At 48.9% G+C, this 23,227-nt stretch overlaps 1 protein-coding gene across 4 annotated transcripts; it reads left to right on the forward strand.

Annotated features, from left to right (window-relative positions):
• On the forward strand, positions 1–20,494 carry EXOC7 (exocyst complex component 7). Of its 4 annotated transcripts, XM_082294342.1 has the most exons (21): positions 1–139; positions 888–953; positions 2,006–2,190; positions 2,863–2,968; positions 3,486–3,708; positions 4,732–4,899; positions 5,872–5,883; positions 10,408–10,500; positions 12,748–12,893; positions 13,123–13,275; positions 13,692–13,790; positions 14,382–14,444; positions 14,760–14,826; positions 16,266–16,304; positions 17,329–17,394; positions 18,022–18,142; positions 18,567–18,662; positions 18,941–19,004; positions 19,523–19,564; positions 19,728–19,861; positions 20,239–20,494. In XM_082294342.1, exons 1-21 carry the CDS (start codon positions 80–82, stop codon positions 20,339–20,341), a joined length of 2,106 nt encoding a protein of 701 aa, XP_082150468.1. In that variant the 5' UTR covers positions 1–79; the 3' UTR covers positions 20,342–20,494. The 4 variants fall into 4 exon arrangements, with proteins under 4 accessions (XP_082150468.1, XP_082150470.1, XP_082150469.1 ...); XM_082294344.1 differs by lacking the exon at positions 16,266–16,304; XM_082294343.1 differs by lacking the exon at positions 5,872–5,883.
• Positions 20,495–23,227: the final 2,733 nt, after the last annotated feature.

Genomic DNA, 23,227 nt, shown 5'->3' on the forward strand with positions numbered 1-23,227 from the left:
GCCCGCCGCGCCCATCATGGCGGCGCGGCTCTGACGGGCCGGGCGCGGTGGGAGCGGGCGGTGGAGCGGCTCCGGCGCGATGATCCCGAGCGAGGAGGTGTCGGCCCGCAGGAGGGAGATCGAGGACAAGCTCAAGCAGGTGGGACTGGGCTTGGGACTCGCTGCGGGCACTGCCGGGGCCGGGGGCTGGGCCTGGGCCCGCAGCCCCCTGGCGTTGCCGGGGAGACGAGGCTGGGTCTGGAGGTCCCCACCGGGCCTGGGGGCGTCCCGGGACCCCTCAAGGGCCTCGTCACCCCCCTTCTGGCTTGGGAGCGCCCCCAGGTCCCCTTCAAGGCCTGGTTTGCAGGGTCGGGGTATCTCTGCTCCCCACCTCCCTTCGTTCTTGGGAGCATCAGTGGGCTCTCCCGTCAGGTTCTCGGCTGCAGCCTGTGAGACCAGCCCCGACAGGCTGCCATTCCCCCTCTGCCTGGGGGCTTTGGGGACTTAAAACCGGCCCTTGGTGGCTGCTTTGCATTGGCCACTTGAGTTCTCGGCGGATTTAGAATGAGCCAGTGCAACACCTGTGTTGTGCTGTGGCAGGGAAATGTGTGTTCTTAATCGTTGTGCCTCAGTGGGAAAGGTGTTAATTTTATGTTGTGCTGAGGCTCGCGGCGTTGAAGGGAAGCGAGTAATCCATAAACCCCTCACTCATTACATGGTGTGTCCCCACCTTGGGTTACTTGCCCTGGTTTCTGTTAAGAGGTGGTAGTGTTAAAATGTGGCCTCAGCATCAGCCCAAACATGACTTGCAGCAGTGTTTACAAGATTGGTAAAAACCTACGTGTAATGTTTAGTGACTTAAACCTTAGTGTTCAGAATTTAAGAGTGTTTTTTCATCTTACTGACAGGAAGAAGAAACTCTGTCCTTTATCAAAGAGAGCCTTGAGAAGAGTGACCAGCTCACCAAGAACATGGTAGGGAGGTCCTAATGTTGGGCCTGGCTTTACTCTTTCTTAGGTTTTTAGGTTTATTTGTTTTCAAGGCTGTTGTTGTGCCCATCTAAGGGGTGTGGAGCAATGAACCACTGGGGGCTTCAGTGACTGGGCAAAGGGGAAACCTGAGAAAAGCTTCAATCCTGAGCTTCTCTCTTGCTCTGCTGAGGGCTCAGATGAGCTGTTGGCCTCATCTCTGCTACAGTCAGTCCTCTCTCTTGGGGAAAAGGTATTAATAGACCTCAGATTAGTTTGTGCAACAGCATTGTGTTGTTGCTTCATAAATTCAGGTTTTGTTTGGAGTTTTATTTTGCGAGTGTTCTGTGTAAAGGTAAAAAATAATTTTTGTGCTGTAATTGCTCATAAGCCCTCAGTTTATGTACTGTGTCCAGTTTTGGGCTCAGTGCTTTACAAAAGTCATAGAGGCAGCACCAGAGAAGTGTGGAAGACATGACACAGCAGTGAATCTCATAGGAATTACCTTTTGGCCTAGAAAAGATGACACTGAGGCACCCTTTGATGAGCTTGCTATGGTTTTCCACCTTTCAGAAGCAATATCACAGTCCTCTTTGAAACCAAATGTCTGTGGTGGAAAAGGTTTTCACTAGACTGGTCCTTGTGCAGCTCCTGTTTGGGTCTCAGTGGTGTGGAGCAAAAGGGCTGCTGGTTTGTGCTCTTGTTGCTCTTTTTACATGGGGCACCTCCAGGCAGTTCCTGGGTTGATTTTCTGCTGGCAAATAAAATTTTGCTTGTCCTTTATACTGTCTTGAAACATTATCTTCACTCTTCACAAGCATTTAATTTGGGATTCGCCCATCCCTATATAGCAGGTGATCTGTTTTGTGATTGTTAATAAAAATCAGGGCATAGAGGGATGGAAACAGCTGCTAAGGAGCCGTGGCTAGTTAGTAGCAGAGCCCAAAAATAAAAGCTGGGCCTTGAAGATCCCAGATTTCCCTGCTCTAACTCCTACCCCACTGCATGGATCCCTAGGAAGGAAACCCTCAGCTGCTGGTTTCTCTCTTGGTGTGCAGGTTTCCATCCTCTCCTCCTTTGAGAGCCGTTTGATGAAGCTGGAGAACTCCATCATCCCTGTTCATAAACAGACAGAGAACCTGCAGCGCCTGCAGGAGAATGTGGAGAAGACCCTGTCCTGCTTGGATCACGTCATCAGTTACTACCATGTGGCCAAGGACACCGAGAAGATCATCAAGGAAGGGTGAGTTGAGCAGGTAGATCTTGCTGGGAGCTTCATCCTATCAGATTTTTGAGATGGAGGTGGGGGAGCTGAATCCACACACCCATGGTGTGCTTGGTACCCTTCCCACACTCTTTCCTCACCCCCAGTCCACACTGACTTGACCTTCAGCCATTTCCAGAGGGCAAAGACATCTCGGACTCTGCGCTGGGATCTCTTCCAGATCTTGCAGAGGTGCTGCCATAGCAATCTCCATGAACACTGGTGGCTTCCCTGTTTTCCTCTGCCCTTTTCCCAAAGGTTTTTCCTGCCCACTGAGATTGTCACCGCATCCAGGATGAACCAGAGCTGTTCTGGAGCCTTCTTCTCTGGGAGGATGTTGGATGGTTCTTCTCTGGGGTGGGATGTGCAGTTCCATCTGCCTTCCCATCAGGGCCTGTCTGGGAGAGGAAAGCAAGGCTGAGAGTTGTGTGCTGTTCCATCATCAGTACTTCTGCACTTGCTGTGTGGATTGGGTATCCTGCTGTGGCACTGAGTGCAGGCAGAAGGGAATTCCATGATCTCCTCCCAGCTGAAGGAAAGGGGATTGAAATTTTCCTTGTTATTTTTATCCTGAGTCTGGTCTGGTGCTTTCATGGTATTTTCTTTGTTTGCTTCTTGGGGCACTACTTTTATTTCTGGCTTTATTTTTAGCCCCACAGGGAGGTTGGAGGAATACTTGAATTGCATGGACAAAATCCAGAAGGCAGTGGAATACTTCCAGGACAACAACCCAGACAGCCCAGAGCTGAACCGTGTGGTAGGTCATGGACCTGGAACCTGGCATGGATGAGAGAGTGACAGACACAGCCCTGCTGCTTGTCCCCTGCTGGGAGAGGCTGTGGGTTTGCTGCCTGGGGAAGGTGGTGTTTGGGCACAGCTGAAGGAATGATTGCTTTGGCTTCTGTTTAAGCCTGTACTGGGCAGCATTTCTGCTCCTGGCATTTTGCTCTCTCTGTGTTGTGCCAGGAGGACTCTGAAAGCAGCTCTTGCACCTGTGGAGGAGTTGATTGAACCTCCTCCTGAGCAGCTCTTGTCAGTCCTTCAGCTGCTTGAGCAGAATGGGTGATCTGTTTAAATCCCACTTGAAGACTGAACAACTCCCAAGCAATTTTTTAACTTAATTCACTTTAAAAGTCTCTCAGATACGTGCGTGGTTGGAGTTTGAAGCCTGCAGTACTTGACAGTGGTTAGGAAGGATGTTCTTATGCAAAAATACTCACGAGTGACTGATTACAGAAGTCCTGTTCTGCTTCTGTCCTGCTGTTTTGTGCCAGAAATCCCTCTTTGAGCGGGGCAAGGAATCCCTGGAATCGGAGTTCCGCAGCTTGATGACGCGGCACACCAAGCCAGTGCCACCCATCCTCATCCTGGACCTGATCAGTGGGGATGAGGAGATGGACACGCAGGAGGAGATGACCCTGGAGCACCTCCCGGAGAGCGTCCTGCACGACATCATCCGCATTTCGGGCTGGCTGGTGGAGAACGGCAGGAATCAAGGTGGGTGCTGCTGCCTGTTGTTCCCTTGTGGGCATCTGGCAGCACTGGAAGGACAAGTGATGCCTTAGTGGCACCTTTTAGGTGAATAGTTCAGGATCCTGCTTTTTTTTTGTAGTGAGACTGAAGCAATGGTTTGTCAGTTGAACAGAATGAGCTGTGTAAATAAAGCACGAATTATGGTAATGCAAAGTCTGTCCTGTAGCAAAAATCCACTGCACTTGCACCTGTAATGCCTTCAGATGAAGCTGCAGCTGGCCAGTGCTCAGGTTTTATAAATGACTTATTCCCATTTGGGAAATATTTATGACCAGAGCTCTTTGTATGAAATGGGCAGGGGGAAAGCAGCGCAGACTTTCTTCACTCTGTACATGTCTCTCCTTTCCTGTTTTGCAGCATCAAGAGCTGCCTAGAGCTTTGTAGTCCTTTATTAACTTTTCCTTTGGGATTGAATGACTTTGTAGACTTGTACAGGAAATGTGAACTTTCACATTCATGCAGCTCCAAGAATCACCCCCCCACCTCAATGATTTACTCCTGAGGGGGGGATTACTGTGCTTACCAAGTATGAAGAACGTCCTTAAAATCTTCTTAAGAATTTTTCCATGATCAAAGGCAACTCATGCATATAGAGCATATTTTATTAGTCAGTTTGTATTCTGCTTTCAAATGACGAGCACCTCGTTAAATTCCCGAGTGCCCTGAATCCTGGAAAGTGTGTAAAAGTCTCTCACGCTGGAAACCGAGCACTTGGATTGACAATGTCTTGCACAAATATCTCCTATCAGCTCCACCACTTGGTAGTGGTGGAATTCATGTTGTGTGTGGTGGGAGAGCTGGAATGAAGATTGCAAGGGAAGAGAGAAGAAGTTTTTGAAGAAAATAGGAGAGGCTCTGGGAGGGAAGGGTGCTGACTTGGGGTCCCACACCAATGCTTTTAAATCCCTGTAGGGGCACAAAGTGTTTGCTTGACCATATAGTGTTCCCTGTTTGCTTATAATCTTTATTTTTACCTTGTCTCCTCAGATTTCATGACAGTTTACTTCCAAATCCGCTCTGTGCAGCTCGACCGCTCCATCAAGGGGCTGAAGGACCATTTCCGTAAGAACAGCTCTTCCTCTGGGGTGCCCTATTCCCCTGCCATTCAGAACAAAAGGAAGGACACCCCCACCAAAAAGCCAATCAAGAGACCAGGTGAGTCCCTGAGGAGGGATCACTGCACTGGGTATTGAACAAATCTTCAGGCCCTCTCTCACTGCTGAGGTATCTCTGTGTCTAAAATGTGCTCTTAGGACACTTAGGTGAGATTTTGGAGGTAAGCACTTCTCTGCTCTGGATTCAGCACTGGGATTACAGATACTCTGTCTGTCAAGACATCAGGTCTGTTCTCTGGGTGCTGTAAAAGGAGCAGAGAGGCCCTACATAAAGGGAGAGGAAAAGCCTTAACAAAGGAGATGAGTAAAAAGAGCCCTGAGGGGGCTGTCAAAGGATTTGATCTGAGAACACCTGTCCTCAGCCTTGGCATATGGCATATAGTCTGTGCCATAGCAAATAGAAAGCTCACATCTGATAAAAACATCACTTCAGTCATTACCTATGAATAAATTATTGTTGTGCTAGAAAGCAAGAAGTCCCCAGAAGTTGAGACGGGGATTAGGCAGGTGCCTACAAAAACGAGATACGACATTGTCTGAATTTTAGAAAGGCTCTTAAAGCTCTTGCCTCAGCCTGTCTCAGAAAGAGCTATGAATGTGGCTGGTGGGTTACTCCTCCTCTCCTCACAATGCAGTTTTGCTGCATTTGGTGCTGCTGGTGAGGTTGGTCACTCTGGAGTTCCTGTCTCTGGAATGTGCCATCTAGTGGGAGCACAGCCAGGAGGGACAGCAAAAGCTAGCACGGGGATATTGTTCCTCTGTGTCCCAGCACCCTGTTGTCTCCTCTGTAACAGTGATCTCATCAGAAAAGTTCGTATTTCTGTGGGTTTACCTGGCCAATACTCCCCTTCCCTATTTTGTTCTGTGTTGTCCAAATACTCTTAGTGGGTTCAGGAAAATAGTAAGAAATGTGGGTAGGGACTGGGAATGGATGGGATGGGGAAAGGGAGGAAGAAGAAATACCCATTTTAATTGTGTTGTGTTTATTTTTATAATCCTGATGTGAATGCAGTCCTCATCCCAGGTAATGTGTGTCTGTGTATGTGTGTGCTGGCCCTGGTGCTCACTCTCTTCACTTCTGCGTGTGGAGAGGCTTTGCTGGGCCTCTTCTTGCTACAGCAGAGGGTGTGCCTGGGATATTTGGAGAGGGGGAAAGCTGTAGCATCCAGACATCACCCCTGTGGTCTTCTAAAATCAATCTGTGCCATTGCTGCTGTGCCCTGGAGCTGTCCCTGAAAGCTGATGGAATTGGTCTGTGAATTTCAGTGAATTTTCCGCTGGCAGGAGAGAACCACCTGATAAAGGCTCAGAGGCACTGAAAGGTGCCAGTGGGGATTTGTAGTTGAGCCATGGGAAGCTCAGGTTGCAGATGCTTCAGATTTGGTCATCAGTTCTCAGTTATCACCTGATTCTGAAAAGGTTCCTGTGTTTTTATTGCTGTGAATTCAGCATGGTCAGCAAACATTTCTGAGCAGCCTGACAAGTGATAACATCTCCTCTGTGCTCTAGATAAAGAGTAAGGGAAGGGGGAGATTGTTTGTTTTCATGGGCAGATTATTGAAAAAATCCTAGGGATTTTTTAAAAGAGTCTCAGATCTTGGATGCTCCCATAGAGAGGAGCCCACACGTTGGAGAGCACAAGTTCCTACAAACAGGATTCCTCCAAAGTGGATGCATTTGGGCATCCAGAATTACTTATCATGAGGAAAGTCTCAGCTGTAGATGTGCCAGAAGATTTTCATGTCTTTATGCCCAGTTTAGTTGGATTTTGTGAGATGGAGCAGGTAGAAGTCACAGAGCATGGTCTGAATGCAGTTACAGAGCTGATGGTGCATGAAGGAAAGAGTGTCCCAAGTGATCCATTGGGTTATTGTTGATGTCAAGAAAAAATAGTGGCTCATTTGTCTCCAGTGTTCTGTGAAGCAGACAGAGAACCAGACTGTAGCTCTTGAAGGACAGTGGATGTTGAACCTCGTACACCAGCCATCTCTTATGACTGCTGAGTTGTACTTAAGTGAAATTAAAAATGGAGAAAAATAGAGTCTTTGGGCAGAGATTCACTGTTTCTTCTGCAGTTCCATCAGCTTTCAAGCACAGCTCTTGAGGTGGAGCTCTCACACCCTCTTCACAGTGGCTCTCTTCAGAGCAGCATTACCTGATGGTGTTTGATTCCCCTGGGTTTAGCCTTTGTTCAATATGGACAAAGGTTTTTTTCTGTTCAGTTACTTCATTTCAGTAAGTAAAGCCAAGTTCTGCCAATCTGAGTGTCAGACAAGGGGGTTTTCTGACAGTTGCAACAGGAGAGTTCATTTCCTTGATCCTTGAGGAAGAATATCCCAGTGCACGCCCCAATACATACTTTAACCTCTTGCAAGGGGTAAATAACAAACTAAATCTGATGTGCTATAGCTTTTTTTTTACCACAAAACAAAGCACAAGAGAGGCTCAAGGGAAGGTGAGTTATTAGGGGCAGGGTAACAAGGCAGAGATAGCCCCAGGGACTGTGCTAAATTCTAGAGAACAAGCTCCATATCCATGTGTTGTTTCAGAGGGTCTTCATCCCTCTGTTCCTGTTTTGTCTGTTGATGTACCCCGTGCTGTTTCCTGTTGTTATATCATGCAGTTAAAAATCTGACTGCTGGAGATGCTTCTAAAGCAGAGTTGTCTCCTCTTAAATGACACTTGACAGGTCAAGTTGGGCTGATTCTGAAGTGTTTTGTGGGCTTTTTCTGGTTTTAGTTTGCTGTTTGGAATGTCAGCACTCTGTCTCAGAGAGCAGGTGTATTCAGGTTCCCAAATCATCCTGCTGCAAGCCTGTGTGCATAAAATAAAGCTTCTTTGTGATACCTGTAGACCCTGTGCTCTCTTTTGGCTTGAGAGCAGCAGGCAGCTCAGCAGCGCTGCATTTTTAGGGAAGGATGGGGCCACTTGGCCTGGCTGCCTGCAAAAGCCAGAGAGCATTGTCTGGTTTCCTGCAGATTCCTGCAGCTGGTGCTTGAGAAAAGAGGATGTGTTGCCCTCCTGCTTGGATAGAAAACTGCCTAATGGAAGAGAGAAACAAGAGAATGAGTTGCAATTGGAAAAACGTGTCTCATGCATGCCCAAACCCCACTCTGTGTAACAACTGGGCCGCAGAAGCAAAGGTTTTGGGTGTGTTTTGACCTTTGGAGGCTCTTTTCAGACTACAGGGGAGCTCTTTTTCAGTTTCCTTAGTGCTCCAGTGGGGTGGTACCTGAAGGCAAGTTGAGTGGCAGAATAAAGAGCCCATTCCTGCTTCCCAGACTGCCTGGCTTGAATGTGATGTTTTCATTAGTAGCTGAAACACAGTCCCATTTGGTTAGGGAGCTGCCTAATAGGGGAAAACAATCCTGGAACAAAAGCATTTGGCTTCCACCAGAATCCATTAAAGCCTAATTATGATGCCAAGTCAGAGGGATCCAGCAGCACTGAAGTGATGCCCTTGGACACTGAACACTCGGCGTGTGTCAGTAAACACAGGTAATTGTGCTTATGCAAATAAAATGCAGCATAATCAGCTCCTGAAATTGAGAAAAAGAGGGGGAAAAAAAGGAAAAAGAGAAGAAACCATCAAGGGTGGGCTGTGAAAATGTCCACTGCATACCTGTGGAGTGAGATCCTGCTGACAGCAGCAGCAGTTGTAGCGTCTTGGTTTTCACACCAATTCACCTTCTATTTTTATTCCTTTGTATTTTCCCCCTCGCCCTAGATGCTTGGAAGTGGGAAAGATAAGGAACAGATAGAAGAAGTACCTGGGTTGAGCTGCTCTGCAGCTGCTAGGCCATGGCAGCAGCAGTAAGGAAGAGCCCTCGTTGCTCAGAGGAACTTGCTGGTGTGCCCAAGCTCTTGAGGTTTCTGGAAGTAGCTAAGAATAAAGTGGAGATATGGGGTGTAAAGAGCATCAGGAAGCTTGGAAGAAGAGGCACAGCCCTCATTTGATCATATGGCAGAAGCTTAGGAGCAAATGCATCAGCCAGCAAGGGCGTGAGCCAGCCCATCTCCCAGGTGTGGGTAGAGAGGGGAGAAGTTTTTCTAGAAGAACGTGCTTTATGGATATGATTTATTTTTTTCTTTGCAAAGCAGTTGAGAACACTCTGAACTGGCAGAAGGACAATATTACCTGTGAAATATTACATTTTGGGAACTGTGTTCTGTCATTTAGTAAGTGCACCAGCTTAAGGCAGTTTGGTAATTCAAGGGGAACGTCTTTCTCCTGTTCTCCCCCAATGGCTGGGGGACCTGAAGTTTCCTTTCCCTTGCCATAAATCCCTTTATGGGATGAAGCTGTCCTGCACCCTGGAATGTTGTTCTGCAGCAGTGTGTACTTGGGCTCCCTTCAGCATCTGGGCAGCCAACACTCATTTCCAGGCTGTGCTGTGGCTCACAGTTAGTGGTGGAAGTAGAGATTTTCTGCATGTTTGAAGTATTTATTACTTTATAGCGGAAAACCAATTCTTAATTTTGGCAGCAGCATTTTTATGGTTTTAGCTTCTTCATTTCCTCAGCCTGGTTCTGTTTCATTTGGGTATCCTATAGAAACCCCTTCCACCTTCCCAAAACTTCCAGTTCCCTGTTGTGCAGGCAACAGCAAAGCTCTGCTATGAGAGGGTGTCCGTGTGCTTGTGATAATTGTAGCTTGTTGCATGACAACTAACCTTTTAATGTGGAAACACTGCCTAGGCTTCAGTTGTCACATTAATGCTTTGTTTTGTGCTTTCCAGCTGTATATCCAGCACTGCCTTTTGTTTAGTTCTGTCTGGTTTTTGTGTGTTTCAAGTATAAATCTTTTAACCCAGTGTTATTTTTTTTCCATGGTTTTAATTGATTTGCAGTTCTTTAGAAGAGAAGTGTCTTGGGGATTAGGGTGGCTTAGTGCAAGCTAGACATGGGTGGGCAGCATCCATTATTCTGGGACTCCTGTGATGGGAATTGCTGCTGCAAAAAAAGTGCAGAGGTTGTCACCCTTTTACTGCTTCCTGTACCATTCCTTGTCTTGGCTCTGGGACTCCTGATGGCTCTTTATTGATTATGCTCAGAAAATACCCCTTGGAAAGGCACCTCTCACTGAATGACTGCAATTGTGGCTCCGAGGAGCAGGTAACATGTTGCCAGACAGGAATTGTCCATAGGCAAAGCCCTGCTTCTGCAGCTGAGAAAAAGCAGCAAACCTTGGATGCAGGGTACCAACTCCAATAAACCCATTACAGGGAAGGGAGCTTCATGCCTTCCCTTCTCTGATCATGTTTATCACCCAGCTGTACCATGCTGCATCTCCAAACTGATTCTGTATCCCTGGCTGGAATTTATGCCCCCAGCCTCAAAGCAGGGAGACATTCTGGAAATGCCATTGTATCTGCACACTTGGACATGAGTTTGGGGTTCACGTTCCCGTGCTGAGCATCCTCATTGCTGCCCAGCATCCTCTTGCTGGGCCCAGGTGACTTGCTGGTGGAGGGCTGGTGTTCTGGGTTTGTTTTCTTTCACTCATTTTCTAGGTCTTCTTGTCTCTTCTCTCTGGTTCTGGTGACAGGCACGATCCGTAAGGCTCAGAACCTTCTGAAACAGTACTCTCAGCATGGTCTAGATGGGAAAAAGGGGGCCTCTAACCTCATTCCTATGGAAGGTAATCACAGCTCGAGCTACTTCACCCTTGACTTTCTCTGTGTATCAGCCTTGCTTTCCCAGGTGGGGCTTCCATTAGTTCAGTGCTTGGTGGACAGCATTGGATTGGGGAACCAATCCCCAATTTGGCTGAAGGGCCATATTATTTTTCTTTTATTTATTCAATTTATTCAGCATTTACTATCTGAATTTCAAAGTCTCCATAAGCATGAGTACAGGTGGAGGGAAACGTTACCTTAACACTGACCCACCACAGCCACCTGGGTAATGGAAGCTCTGCTGACATCTGCTTGTGGTGTTCCTGTTCTCTTTTCTTTTTGCCTGGACTTTCAGACATTGAGTTTCCTAGTGACCTTTCCAAACCTGATGCTGCAGTGTTGGACCACAGGTAGCTCAGAGCATTGTGCCTGTACATCTCCTCTGTGGAGACCTGCCTAAATGGTTGTTTCCTGTTTTATGACCTCCTCTGCTCCTAGAGGTTGTGCCAGATGAGGGAGAAGATGTTTCAAAGCATCTCTAAGATATTCCTGCCTCCTGCTGTGAATCCATCCAAAGCAGGTCTCTTCAGCACCTCTGCTGTAGCCTTCTAAACCCCAGATGGTGACTGACATCACTCACGTGGGGGAAAATGCTCATGCTGAGCAGGAGAGCGGCTTTGAGTTTGGATTTGTAATGGTTGTGGGTAAAAATTGGACTCTGGTGTCTGCAATCCCATTCAGGACATATGGCAGGAGGTTCAAGGGACTATCGTGGTCCAAGAAACAACTTAACTCACACTTCTCATCAGGTTTCAAAGGGTTGCTACCGCTGTATATAGCCCAACAAAAGGATTTGGTCAGGAAGCATTCCTGGGACTGTAGGGAAAAAGATGTCCACCAGATCAAATAAGCCAGGCTTGAAGCAGCTTCCAGCCAGAGTGAGCATCCTTGCTGTGACCACCCTGGATAAATTGCGCCTTCTGTTTGTGCCGGCTGCCATCTCACTAGGTCATGAGCATGACTTACGCGTTAAGCACCTTTCCGATGCCCTGAGCGACAAGCACGGGCCGGCTGCGGGTAAGTACCGGGTTGGCACTGGGCACCAGCTGGTCCCCCCTTCTTCCCAGCATGTCCCACTGTCGTGGTGGAGCCAGGGCTGTTCCTCTCTGTGGGCAGTCCTGAAGCATGAGCCTCCTCTGGCTGAGAAGCTCTGGCTCTTCTTAGTAGAATTCACTCCTACTAATCACACCCCCCGAAGGCCTCAGCCAAGGAGCCCAGCTTTGTCCAACCAAAGCTCACCATGCTGAGGGGCATTTTCCTGTAGGTGGCTGGTGGCCTCTTGGGTGCTGAAGCAAAGCAAGCAGGAAAGGGATCAGTGCAGCACACACTACAGTGTGCACCACTGCACCATAAGCAGTCTGTGTGTCCTCTGCTGACCAAAACTTTGGAAATACCAACCTGAGGGACCTGTCAGCATAGGGAAGAATTGGTTCTTTCTCCATCAAAAGTTTCTGGGAGGAGAGAAGCAGCAGCCTATAGCATAGAGAAGGCCTCTCTGTGTCATCTTACTGTCTTGCAGGATGGGGTCTGTCCTGCAGACACATCCAGCAGTGGTTGGCATGAGTTGGTGCTGGTCCTTGTATCACTTCTCATGCCTACCACGTAGGATCTTTGATGGATCTTTGGCCGAGACATTCATATTCTAGGACTCAGATATTTGCATTTGTATGCAGCATTGTGGCAGATAACTCACCTAGCTGTGCTGATATTCCTGCTTCATAGGATGTAGATGTTCATCAGCCTGGTTTTTATCTTGTTTCTGCAAGTGGGAAGAAGCTGCCTTCCAGGACAGCCTTTATTTCCCAGAAATGTTCATGCCAAATGGCAGTTCTTCATCTGCATGATGGATGGAGATAAGGAATTCTAAAAATACAAGCAGAGATGTTGAATAATTCACCTCAGACCTTCCTGAGTTTAGTACTTTGTGTTCAAGCCCTTGATTAAATTTAGTCTGTCTCCTAGAAGAGCTCCAAACTTCCCTTCTGTCATGAGGCTGGAAAGAGGTGGTGCCCTGATGTGCATTTCCTGAACTGCGGGTGACTTTTCCTGCCTCCTGCAGGGTACTCAGAGATTCCCACACACAAACCCAGGGCAGGAGTGGTGAGAAGATGACTCTTGTTCTCACACATGGATGGGTGCAAAGCCAGAACCAACTTTCCCAGAAGAACCTCATGCTCCTTCTGTAAACCAAAGGCATCTTGCCCTTGCAGGGAGGGACGACGTCTTCGACATCGAGATCGACGCGTACATCCACTGCGTCAGTGCCTTTGTCAAACTGGCCCAGAGTGAATACCAGCTCCTGACAGAAATTGTCCCAGAGCACCACCAGAAGAAGACCTTTGATTCTCTCATCCAGGTCAGTTGAGCCTCTGTGCTTGTAAAGGATGCTGGCTTGTCCTCCAGGACCTGTTCAGGGAACCAGGGCCTGCACAGAGCCTGGAGAACATGTGCTCAGAGTCCCTCACTGGCACCACAAATGACCCATCATCCAAATGGGCATCTGGAATGGGTGTCCTGCCTTGAGCCCTTTATGCTGCCTGAGCAAAAGTCCTGTCCTTCCTCATGAGTCTGTGGCTTTGTTGCAGGAGTCATTGGATAACTTGATCATGGAGGGTGATAACATTGTCTCAGCTGCCCGGAAAGCCATCATCCGACACGACTATTCAGCTGTGCTCACAATCTTCCCCATCCTGAAGCATCTCAAGCAGATGAAGCCAGAATTTGACCAGGTCTTGCAGGTAAATATGATGGGATTGGAGAGGGTCCTGTGGCTTGGGTTATCTGGAGAACTTCTTGAAATGGATTGTCACAGTGACTTTGAGCAAAGCCATGCTGCTTCTGTCCCCCAGCGTGGACTGAAAGTGACACAAATACAGCTTACTCCTTTCTGTGGAGGTGAACGAGCAACTCAACATCTCTCAGCAGCAACTCTTTTCAGTTCAAGTCCTGACCCTGATGGAGCAGCACAACATCTTCCCTTTCTGCCTGGAGAATGTGGGATTTCAAGTGTTGTTGATGGTGCCGTAAATATTCTTCTGGCACATGGGAAGCTGAGAATGAGATGCTGGGGTGAGGGATGAGGAGGGGTAGGTGCTGGGTGGAAGTTCAGATACTATTTGCTTTCCTTTTCTGATCTTTTGTGGAACTGTTCCAGGGAACTGCAGCAGGCACTAAGAACAAACTGCCAGGGCTGATCACTTCCATGGAGACCACTGGTGCGAAGGCACTGGAAGAGTTTGCAGACAACATTAAGGTAGGATTCTCCTCCCTGGTCTCTGCTCAGGGCTTGGAAGAGGGTTTTTTGGAGCAAAACCCCTAATTTAGCTTTCAGAGACATGAGACCATGTACTTTGTGACTGAATCAGGAACTTGCTGCATTGCTTGGGACAGTCAAATACCAAATGCTTGGTGCTGCTTTCAAACACAGGAGGCCTTTGCCTAACACCCTTAACAGGCATACTACAAGTAATTCGACATGAGCATCAAGGCCTCTGCAGATACCAAGTCTATCTCGGAATTAATCCTATTTAAAAGGAAAGGAAAATGGCTGCCTTGAAAAGTTTTGGAGGACTCATGTTAAGCTGTCCCTGTGTAAGGTGGGCTTGGTGAATGGTAGGTGAGCTGAAGGTGTGATGATCACATGCTGAGCAGACCCTTGAGGTTCTGAGCTGCTGGTGCATGGCAGCTCTGGTTTCTGAGCACCAGGAGATGGCACTGCAAGAGCCGGGCCTGAGGATGTTGGGAGTGGCTGGATAAAGAAGCCTTCAGCTCACTTGGAGCAGCAGTTGTATTGTAGGTGTCTCCCCTTACATGCTCACCTTATGTCTCTCTCTTCCCTTTTCAGAATGATCCAGACAAGGAATACAACATGCCAAAAGATGGGACAGTTCACGAACTCACCAGCAACGTACGTGATGATGATTTGAACCATCCTTTGTGGAAAACAGCTTCTGAAGGAGTTGTAAAAAGAGCAGTAGGGAGATTTCTTAAATTAAGGTGTCTTGGCATTAACAATTACACAATTACCTGGGTTCCATGGCAGGATGAGCTGGTGACCCTTACTCAGCCATGTGTGGGAAAACACAGCAATTCAAAGGCGTGTAGTGATTTGCTTCTTGAATGCCTTCAAGTGTGGGGAGACAAGTGGTCCTTCATGCTCCTTAATAACAGAGCATAGGATATGTAATGTTGGTTGCTCCTAACTTCCCTCCCTTGCTTCCAGGCCATCCTTTTCCTACAGCAATTACTGGATTTCCAGGAGACAGCAGGTGCCATGCTGGCATCACAAGGTACGTACCTGCATGGGGCTTGCTTGGGCATGCAGTTCCTTCCTCCAATTCCCTGGACATCTTCCCTGAAGTGACCAAACCTCAGCAGGCACTGTGAGCTTGTTCTCATCCTGTCCTTCACCCTGTGGTTTGTCCTGTCCTGCAATCTGCCTTGACCACATAGTTGGTTATCTGGAGAACTCCAAGGGATGCAGTTTTCTGCTGGCCTTCCACACTTGCTCCTGTCAGGTACCATGGGGATGGTGTTTATTGCTGGTGTGCTCTGAGAGAGGATGCCTGGGTCATTTAGCTCCAAGTCTGGCCCTGGCCTGATGCTCTGTGACTGTACTGGAGTGAGGGTGGCTGCTCCAGCTGGGCTGTGTGTGGTGAACAGCACCTTCCTCTGCCACATCCTCTGCTTAGAGTACAACAGCAGCAGCAAGAATCTCCTCAGCCTCGAGGCATGGGCAAGCTGGGACTCTGGAGCTATTTGTGTGCCCTATCAGAGAGACAAATTTTAGTTCTGCTCTCCAGGCTGCTGAAGAGTCTCACTGCAGGAATAAATGCATAGATCAGAGTCTGAGAGCTGCTTGTGTAGCAGGGTGCTGCTGCATGTCAGCTGGAGTGGGATTCTTGGTTCTGTGCAGAGCAGCAGCTCCAGGCTCTCCAGTGAGCTCTTGGCCTTGGCAGAGCTCTTGCTTTCAAGGAGGTTGGAATAGAGCAAACTGGAGATTCAGGGGACATAGTGCTCTGAGGGGGCACAGACTGGAGAGGGTTAAAGAGCCCCTTTAGAAGCAGAGGTAGGAGGAAGCTTAGAGCTGCCTCCAGACTGTTACCTGCAAAGTCCTGTTTGGAAATCTTTGCTAATTCTAAATCAACTCAAATTAGGATGTCTCTGTTTCTGCCACATCTCCTCTAGCCACTGCCTCGTGCCTTTTCCACTTGAAAGCTCAGTGTGCTCAGATCCTTCTGGATCTTGACTCTCCTTGGCCAAAGAAGTGGTTTGAACTTTTTCTTGGAACAATCTACTGTTTCCCATGTTGTCCCCTGAATGGTGATGTCAGCACTGTTGTTTAGAAATCTTGACATGTTGTCTTGCAGTGAGATATGTCTTAGCTGATTGAAAAGTCAGCATAGATTTGAGGTAGCTTTGCCTTGAAAGTGGATTTGGACTGATTTGGAATGAGGTGTCTTGCTAAATGCAATCAATGACAATGCAAACAATGTCTCCAGCAGGGGAAGGAGGTTGGACTCTGCCTTTCCTCTGTGATCTCCACTCCATTTGTGGCCTTGGAGGGACTCCTGCCTGCTCTCCTGTGCACCTGCCTGTGGCTGCTCTGTGTTAATATCTGCTTTGTTCTCAAAGGGATGGTGGTCTCTAACCTGTCTTTTTGCACTTTTGCATTTCTTTTTCTCTCTCATCCCTCCCCTTTTCTCTCTGCTCTGCCTAATCTCTGTAGTTCTTGGGGACACATACAATATTCCTTTAGATCCCAGAGGTAAGCAAACTTACCCACACCTACCTGTTCATATTGCCTCGGACTCTGGTGATGTACAGTAATTCTTTATCCTCCAGCACTTGTAAATAAATTAACACATAATTGAAAAGGGGAGGGTAAATAATCCTTGCCAGTGGGCTGGAGAGAATAGGGAGGGCTTGTCAGCAGCAGACAATGAGGGATGCCACAAGAGCTGAAACAGGCTCAAGACACTCTGATGGCACAGAATCTCTTTGGCACAGGTAGCAGATTGGCCCAGCTGGTGTCATGCTTTATCCCATGTGCACTCAGCTCCTTATTGTCCAGCTCCCAGCAACAGGAGCCTCGAGGCCTTTCCCATGTGAAAGTGCTGGTGAACTCGGACCACCCGAGCTAGGTCTGGCTGCCAAACTCTCTGGAGGGGGCAGGAGGAGGTGGCCACCCCACATGTCCTGTGGGCCCCATGCCCACAAGCCCTCGAGGGCAGAAAGCCATCTCCAGGCAGAGGAGCATGTGCCAGCCTGGAGTCACTGTCGCCTGTAGGGGCAGCCTCCTGTGCTGGCACAGTCCCTCCTAGAGCAACCTCCTGTCAGCAACCATGGGGATGGCTGAAGCTTTCCAGAGCCCTTCTGCTTGTTTCAGTTACTGTTGTGTGCTTGCTGTTAACAGCTCCAGCTCATTGTTCTCTGATTGCCAGTTCCTAGTGCTTACCAACCCTTTTCAGGTGGTGGGGGAAGGATGGGGAGGAGGAGTTTAATGACTCTCTTTCTGGTCAGGAGGATGTTCCCTGAGCATCTGGAAGGAAAGGAGAGATTTCTGCCGGGGTGCTCTGCCCTTGCTGCAGACATGAGGACTGAGGGTGCAGAACTCTTGCCCCCTCACCCTGGATGAGCTGCTGACAGTGGGCTCTGAAGCAGGAGCTCATTTCACTGTCCATGGGAGCTAATTCCATAGCAACAGGGATGAGGCTTGTTGGAATAGAGGCAGGCTGACCACACACCCCCTTCCCAGGGCATGTTAATTGGCCTAAGACTTTCCTTTTCAGAGACCAGCTCATCAGCCAGTAGCTACAGCTCAGAGTTCAGCAGGCGGCTGCTGAGCACCTACATCTGTGAGTACCCTGCACACCTTCCTACTTCTGCCCCGTGGACACGCCTTCACTGGGCTCACTCCTGGGTGAAGAGCACAGGCTGTGTCTCTTCTCCATGGGATCTTTCCACATTTGAGCTGGAGTCTGATGGGAGGGATGAAAAAAGGGTCAGACTGGGAGTTTCAGACTGTTAGAGTAGGACAGGGCAAAGCACAGTGCAGCAGCTCGCTGTGCTGCAGAGCTGCTGCCTTAAACCACTGTCACCTTCAACCCCATGAAGGATCCCAGCTGCCAAAGGGGGAGTTTAAGAAAGTGAGATCAGTGGTTTCTATCTCTGTTACAATGGAGATCAGCTCCTTCAGCTTCTGTGAGACTTGAGCCTGCATTGTGGCAGGTCCTGGGACTTCCTCTGAGCCCAAAATGCACTGGTAGTGCCAAGGCATGGAAGGTAGTAGTTTGCAGAGAGGTTTTGGTGACTTGCTGAAGAAAAAATCTGTATAAGGACTGTTAAGTACATGTGATTGTAGCCTTTGTACGGGCAGCCAGGCCTGAGCTGTTCACTTTGCTGTGGGCCCACAGCTTGATTTGCTTTGTCAATATAATAAGTTTCAGTGCAAAACTTCTTGTTCTGTGTTTTTCCCTCTTAAGGCAAAGTGCTGGGAAACTTGCAGCTTAACCTTCTTAGCAAATCCAAGGTTTATGAAGACCCAGCTTTGAGTGCCATTTTTCTGCATAACAACTACAACTACATTCTGAAATCTCTGGAGAAGTAAGTGTGTGTCTGAATGAATCTCCCTCAAGTCCAAGGCTGATTGGATGGTTTTGGAGCAGAGCTCTGCCTTGAGAGCATTTACTTTCCAGCCTGTCTCAAATCTGCTTTTTGTTCCATTCTTGAAACTGCTTCTTTGAAGGTTTTGCAGTATTATAAACATCACATTACCTGAGAGTGGAAGATAAAAGCATTAGGAAATGCCTTAGGTTTTAGAGAATCCTTTGATCTTGGGAGGATTGAGGATGTGGCTTTGGAAAATAACTCGGAGTTGCTTCTGTCTCTCAGTTTGCACATTTCAAGGAATATTTTATTATGAAGGGCTGAAAGGAACTTGTTGATGGGGGTTTGAAGTGCTGCCATCCTGAGAGCAGCCCAGAGAGCAGCTGGCTCAGGTGCTTCCTCAGGTTGCCTGCTCTTCCAGGTCTGAGCTGATCCAGCTGGTGGCTGTGACACAGAAAACAGCTGAGAGGTCCTACCGGGAGCTCATTGAGCAGCAGATCCAGACCTACCAGCGCAGGTCAGTGACATCCTCTGCCTTTCCCTTGCTTTTGTCACTTTGGGAGCCAGCACTGCTGGAGCAGCAGGAGAGATTCACCTAAACCAGAAACTTGTCTGAAACCAAAGCAGAGTATTTTTGGTTTCCAGGCGATTAATCCAACTTGGGAAGGGGTCACTGTGGGAAGTTTTGGGGTGTGTATTGTCTGAGTTGGCCTTTGGGTCACGGGTGAAGACAGAGATGCTGTGGTAGAGGTGTGAGTAACTCTTTGCTTCTCTCCCATCTCATTGCATGTGCAGCTGGTTGAAGGTGACAGATTACATCTTGGAGAAAAACCTGCCTGTCTTTCAGCCAGGAGTGAAGGTGAGAGGATGGGCTTGACATGACAGAAGTTGCCAGAAACATCATCTCCTTTGTCATATTAAAAAGTTCTCAGAAACCTTCTTTGTATCTCATGCCAGCAGCACTCTGCAGAGTGAACACTGTGGCTGGCACAAGTGGAGAGCAGCAGTGCCTTCTGCTCTCCCCTGCCCCAGATTCAGCCAAGTCTTTTAATCTCTGTCTCCGCTCTTCTATCTTCACCTGAGCAGATGCCTCTATTTTGGATTTTCAAAACCCTGAGATCTTCCCTTGGAAAGGGCTGGAAGCATGAAGAAGTCTATTTTTGTGTCTGTTCTGGCTGAAAATTATCCTTGTTAAACCTACTTCAGCTGAGTGTAGGGTGTGCTGGTCTCTGCATCTCTCTCCTCACTACTGTAGGAGAGGGAATCCAGACCAAGTACTGGATATTGCTTAGGTTGGATGGGGAGTTGTGGGCAAACAATTGGTGTTGGATATTTATTTCTGGAGATGAAATAAGATCCTTTCCCTCCTTTTTGCAGCTCAAGGACAAGGAGAGGCAGATGATAAAGGAGCGCTTTAAGGTAAGGAGGTGTTGGATGGTGTCAGAACATCCCCTGGTTGATAGGGACACACAGATCTGCCTGAGGAAGAGACCTCTTGGTGATCAGCAGGGGAGGGAAGGACCACAGACTGTGTGGAGATGTGATTGCAGATGGGCTGCTCACTGAGTTGCTCTTTGGACAGGGTTTCAATGATGGGCTGGAGGAGCTGTGTAAGATCCAGAAGGCCTGGGCAATCCCAGACATGGAGCAACGGGACAAAATCCGCCGGGCACAGAAAACTATTGTGAAAGAGACCTATGGTGCCTTCTTGAATAGGTGAGACCTCCTGCAGCACTGTCCTCTCTCTTTGGGTTTACTGAGGTCTTTGGGACCTTGCATAGCCTGAGCTAAGCCACTTCTCTATTATCCTGTCCTAGCTTCTCTGCTTTGCACACTCAGACATCCCCAAGCTGACCTTGAGTATTTGCAAACATCTGCTGTCACCTTGATTCCTTGGTCAGTGAGCACAAAGCCCTGAGCCACCCTGGGCTGTTCATGTAAAATTTGTGAGGCTGGTTGTAAGCAGGTCGCTTGCTCTTACCCCGTCACATTTGAGTGGGATGTGTTGGAGTGGAGCTGATTTGTGACAGAGGAGGGGCCAGTGGATATCTTTGCTGGGTTCCAGTTGTTTTGTCACCTGTTTTCTTTTGCAGATATGGCAACGTGCCCTTCACCAAGAACCCTGAGAAGTACATCAAATACCAGGTCGACCAGGTGGGGGAGATGATCGAGAAGCTGTTCGACACATCAGCATAAATTTCCAGCTGTTGTGAACTCTCCAGCTGCCAAGTACAAGCCAGTGCTCTCTCAGCAACCTTTGGGACTCCCTTCCCTTCTCCCCTGCCCCATTGTGGTGGGCAGGGTGTTATACTTGTATTTATCAGATTTATAAACCTGTGGAAACACTAACTCCTGGCTGTCTGTGCTCCAGATCCATGGGATAAGGCAAAGTCTGCCCTGTGGGCTCCTGTGTTTGCACATCTACCTCAGCTGGGTTTGTGTTAATGCCTTGATGTGCAGCAGACATGGGGAGTGTGTTTAAAAAAAAGGAAAGAAAAGCACACAAAATACACCACAAAAAAACCCCTTATGGGTACACCCCTTCTGTTAAGGGCAGGAGGCTGTGAGCTCCAAATGGTGCCACCTGCTTCCCTGATGGATTTTGGGAATCTCAGTTCTGTAGGATCGCAAGTTATTTTCACATTGTTAATCTCAACTGTTACTTAGTTCAGTGATGGGACTTGATGCTGATTCTGGGGTTTGGGGATGCCTGGCAGGGCTGCAGTCCAGTCATGTACAGGGATATTTTACCCCAAAACCAGACCTGTATCAGTGCTCTGTTCCATGTGAGGCAGTGGGGTGATGGCAGAGTCTGGAGCTGTGACAGAGCAGTGGGAAGCAGAGGGAGCTCCATGGTGGCCTGGCTGGGTGCTGCTCCTCATTGACCTGAGGCAGAGCAAGTGTTCCCATAGTGATTTCCACTCAGCACCTTCCTCCCATACCTGTTTTTCTTTGTCTCCTGTCTTCCTAAACCTCATGCACCTCTTCTCTGCAAGCAGCCAAGCCCATTCCCTTCATTTAACCCATGGGCATCACGTGAGGAGCAAGTGCTGCTCTCCCATGTGCCTTGGAGCAATCTTGGCAGACCTTGAGACAGGAGCTGGACTCTGACACTTTGCACTGAGGCCTTTCAGAGCGTAGGAGCACCTGTGTTGTATCTGTGGTCTCTGGCCAGGCACTTCCTGCTCCCCCCTCCCTCTCTCCTGCTGCCTGCTCCCTTGTTTGCCTGTAACAATTGAAATACAGGGTTTCCATAGAGCAAGGAGCACTCACAGTAGCTGCTGCTTTGCAATTTGAGGCAAATCCATTATTCACCTGAGCAGTGTTTACAGCAGTGTTTGCTGGTGTCCGATTAGCCCAGCTCCATGGAGGAGCTGTTGGGTGTTAGAGCCTGGATGAGAGCACAGGTCCTGCCATGGCAGACCCAGCTGCCTGCCTGGGCTGTGCCTCCTCAGACAGATGTTATTCAGGTAACTCCTGCCCTTTCTGAGCCCCTGACCTCTTCTTCAGCCTGGTGTAGCAAATGCCTGAAAAACAGCAGATGTGACAAGCTTGTCCAGCCCAGAGCTGGATGATGGTGTGAGTCCAAGTCTTGACCACTGCACCTGACTATTTTTATGTGTCTGACCGTGCAGGCTCACAGTGCCAGCACGAGAGCCCTGCCTGCAGGGACCTTCCTCCTGCTGTCAAATCTCAAATATCTGTGGAAATTTGAGGTCTTGTACTTGCTGTTTGTAACCTCTGCCAGCTCCAAGAGCCTCCAGAGGCCGGCAGGCGCCGGACAGTGTTTTTATACATAAGCAAAGCTCTGCTGACTTGAGTTACATGCAGTGTTGAGTCTGCTGGATACACACTCTGACACTCGCCAGAAGGAGCTGGATTCCATCTTTCTGCATCTGTTTCTGCCACTGCAGAAACAGATGAATATGAATTTCTTTCTTGAGGAGAGTGCGTGGAATTCACGCTGAGCTGTAAAACATGTTTTATTGCAGCTGATCCCAGGGCAAGGCAATTCACCCGGAACGGTCTCAGGCAGAGCCAGGAGAGGGGAGGGGGAGCTTTGCCTGCAGCATTTCTGGAGCGCCTGAGCTTTAGTGTTTCACCTCCCTGAGCTGATGCTTTTGTGCCAACCAGAGCCCAAAGAAAATGCATGATTGTCTGGGATGGGGCCACATGCTGTTCTCCAGCAGCTCTGGGAACGCCTCTGCATGGCTGGCCCCCACCAGAAGAGGCCTTTCTGGGCCTTGCTGTCAGCCTGTTGCCCCAGGAAAGCTGTAGCAGACGAGGGCTGGGGGGAGAGATGCAGCCAGAGATGAGATGCAGAGTGTCCTGCTCCTTCCTGGTCACTCCATTACCAGCACCAGCTGACTGGGTTGTTTCTACCCCAGGGATGCCTTGGCTGCATCTGGAGGAAGGAATGGGGGTAAGAGGCTGCTGGGAGCTGAGAGCTGAGCTTGGTGCTGTCTGTGAGGCAGTGAGGAGAAGCTGGAGGTGGTGATTCCCTGGGGGAACAGGGAGCTTCTGCTGGTCCCAGGTGGGAATCAAGACCCTCATTTCCCTGAGTTAAATGGAAAGCTGAGCCACCTGGTCCCTGTTTCCTAAATCCAGCCTCCCACACAGCATTCCCTCACTGTCTGCCTTTCCCCTGCACAGGGAATGAATGTGGGGAGCCAGACCTGCTTTGGGAGCAGCAGCACATTTTTTCCTGAGCCACCCCTTCCTCAGGGTGGGAGCAGGGGAGCCTCCAGGCTGAGCTCGTGTCCAACACTGCAGCACCAGGGGAGGGCTCCGTGTGCTCTTTGGCTTTTTATGGTAAGGAATGTGTTTGCAACACGTTAATTAAGAGCGACCATGGCAGCCAGCACAGTCTGACCCTCTCACAGCTGAGCCCTTCATGCCCCTCTAAGAGCTGAGAATGGAGCCTGGAGTGGTGCTGACACCGTGGTGAGGGGCCATGGATGGGGCTGAACCCCCTCTGCCTTCCCCGCTGCTTCCCCCAAGGCTCCTGTGGGGTTTTACCCCCTTCCCTCACCTCCCGTTCTGCCCTGACCCAGGGAACACTGATTTCCAAGGTTTTCGGGC

Source organism: Coloeus monedula (genome assembly GCF_965178545.1).
Source record: "Coloeus monedula genome assembly, chromosome: 19".
Lineage (NCBI taxonomy): Eukaryota > Metazoa > Chordata > Aves > Passeriformes > Corvidae > Coloeus > Coloeus monedula.

Coding starts and splice junctions, on each gene's coding strand:
- EXOC7 (XM_082294342.1), top strand. CDS start 80: ATGATCCCGAGCGAGGAGGTGTCGGCCCGCAGGAGGGAGATCGAGGAC. Junction 17,395..18,021: donor GCTGCTGAGCACCTACATCT/GTGAGTACCCTG, acceptor TTCCCTCTTAAG/GCAAAGTGCTGGGAAACTTG. Junction 19,862..20,238: donor TATGGTGCCTTCTTGAATAG/GTGAGACCTCCT, acceptor TTTCTTTTGCAG/ATATGGCAACGTGCCCTTCA.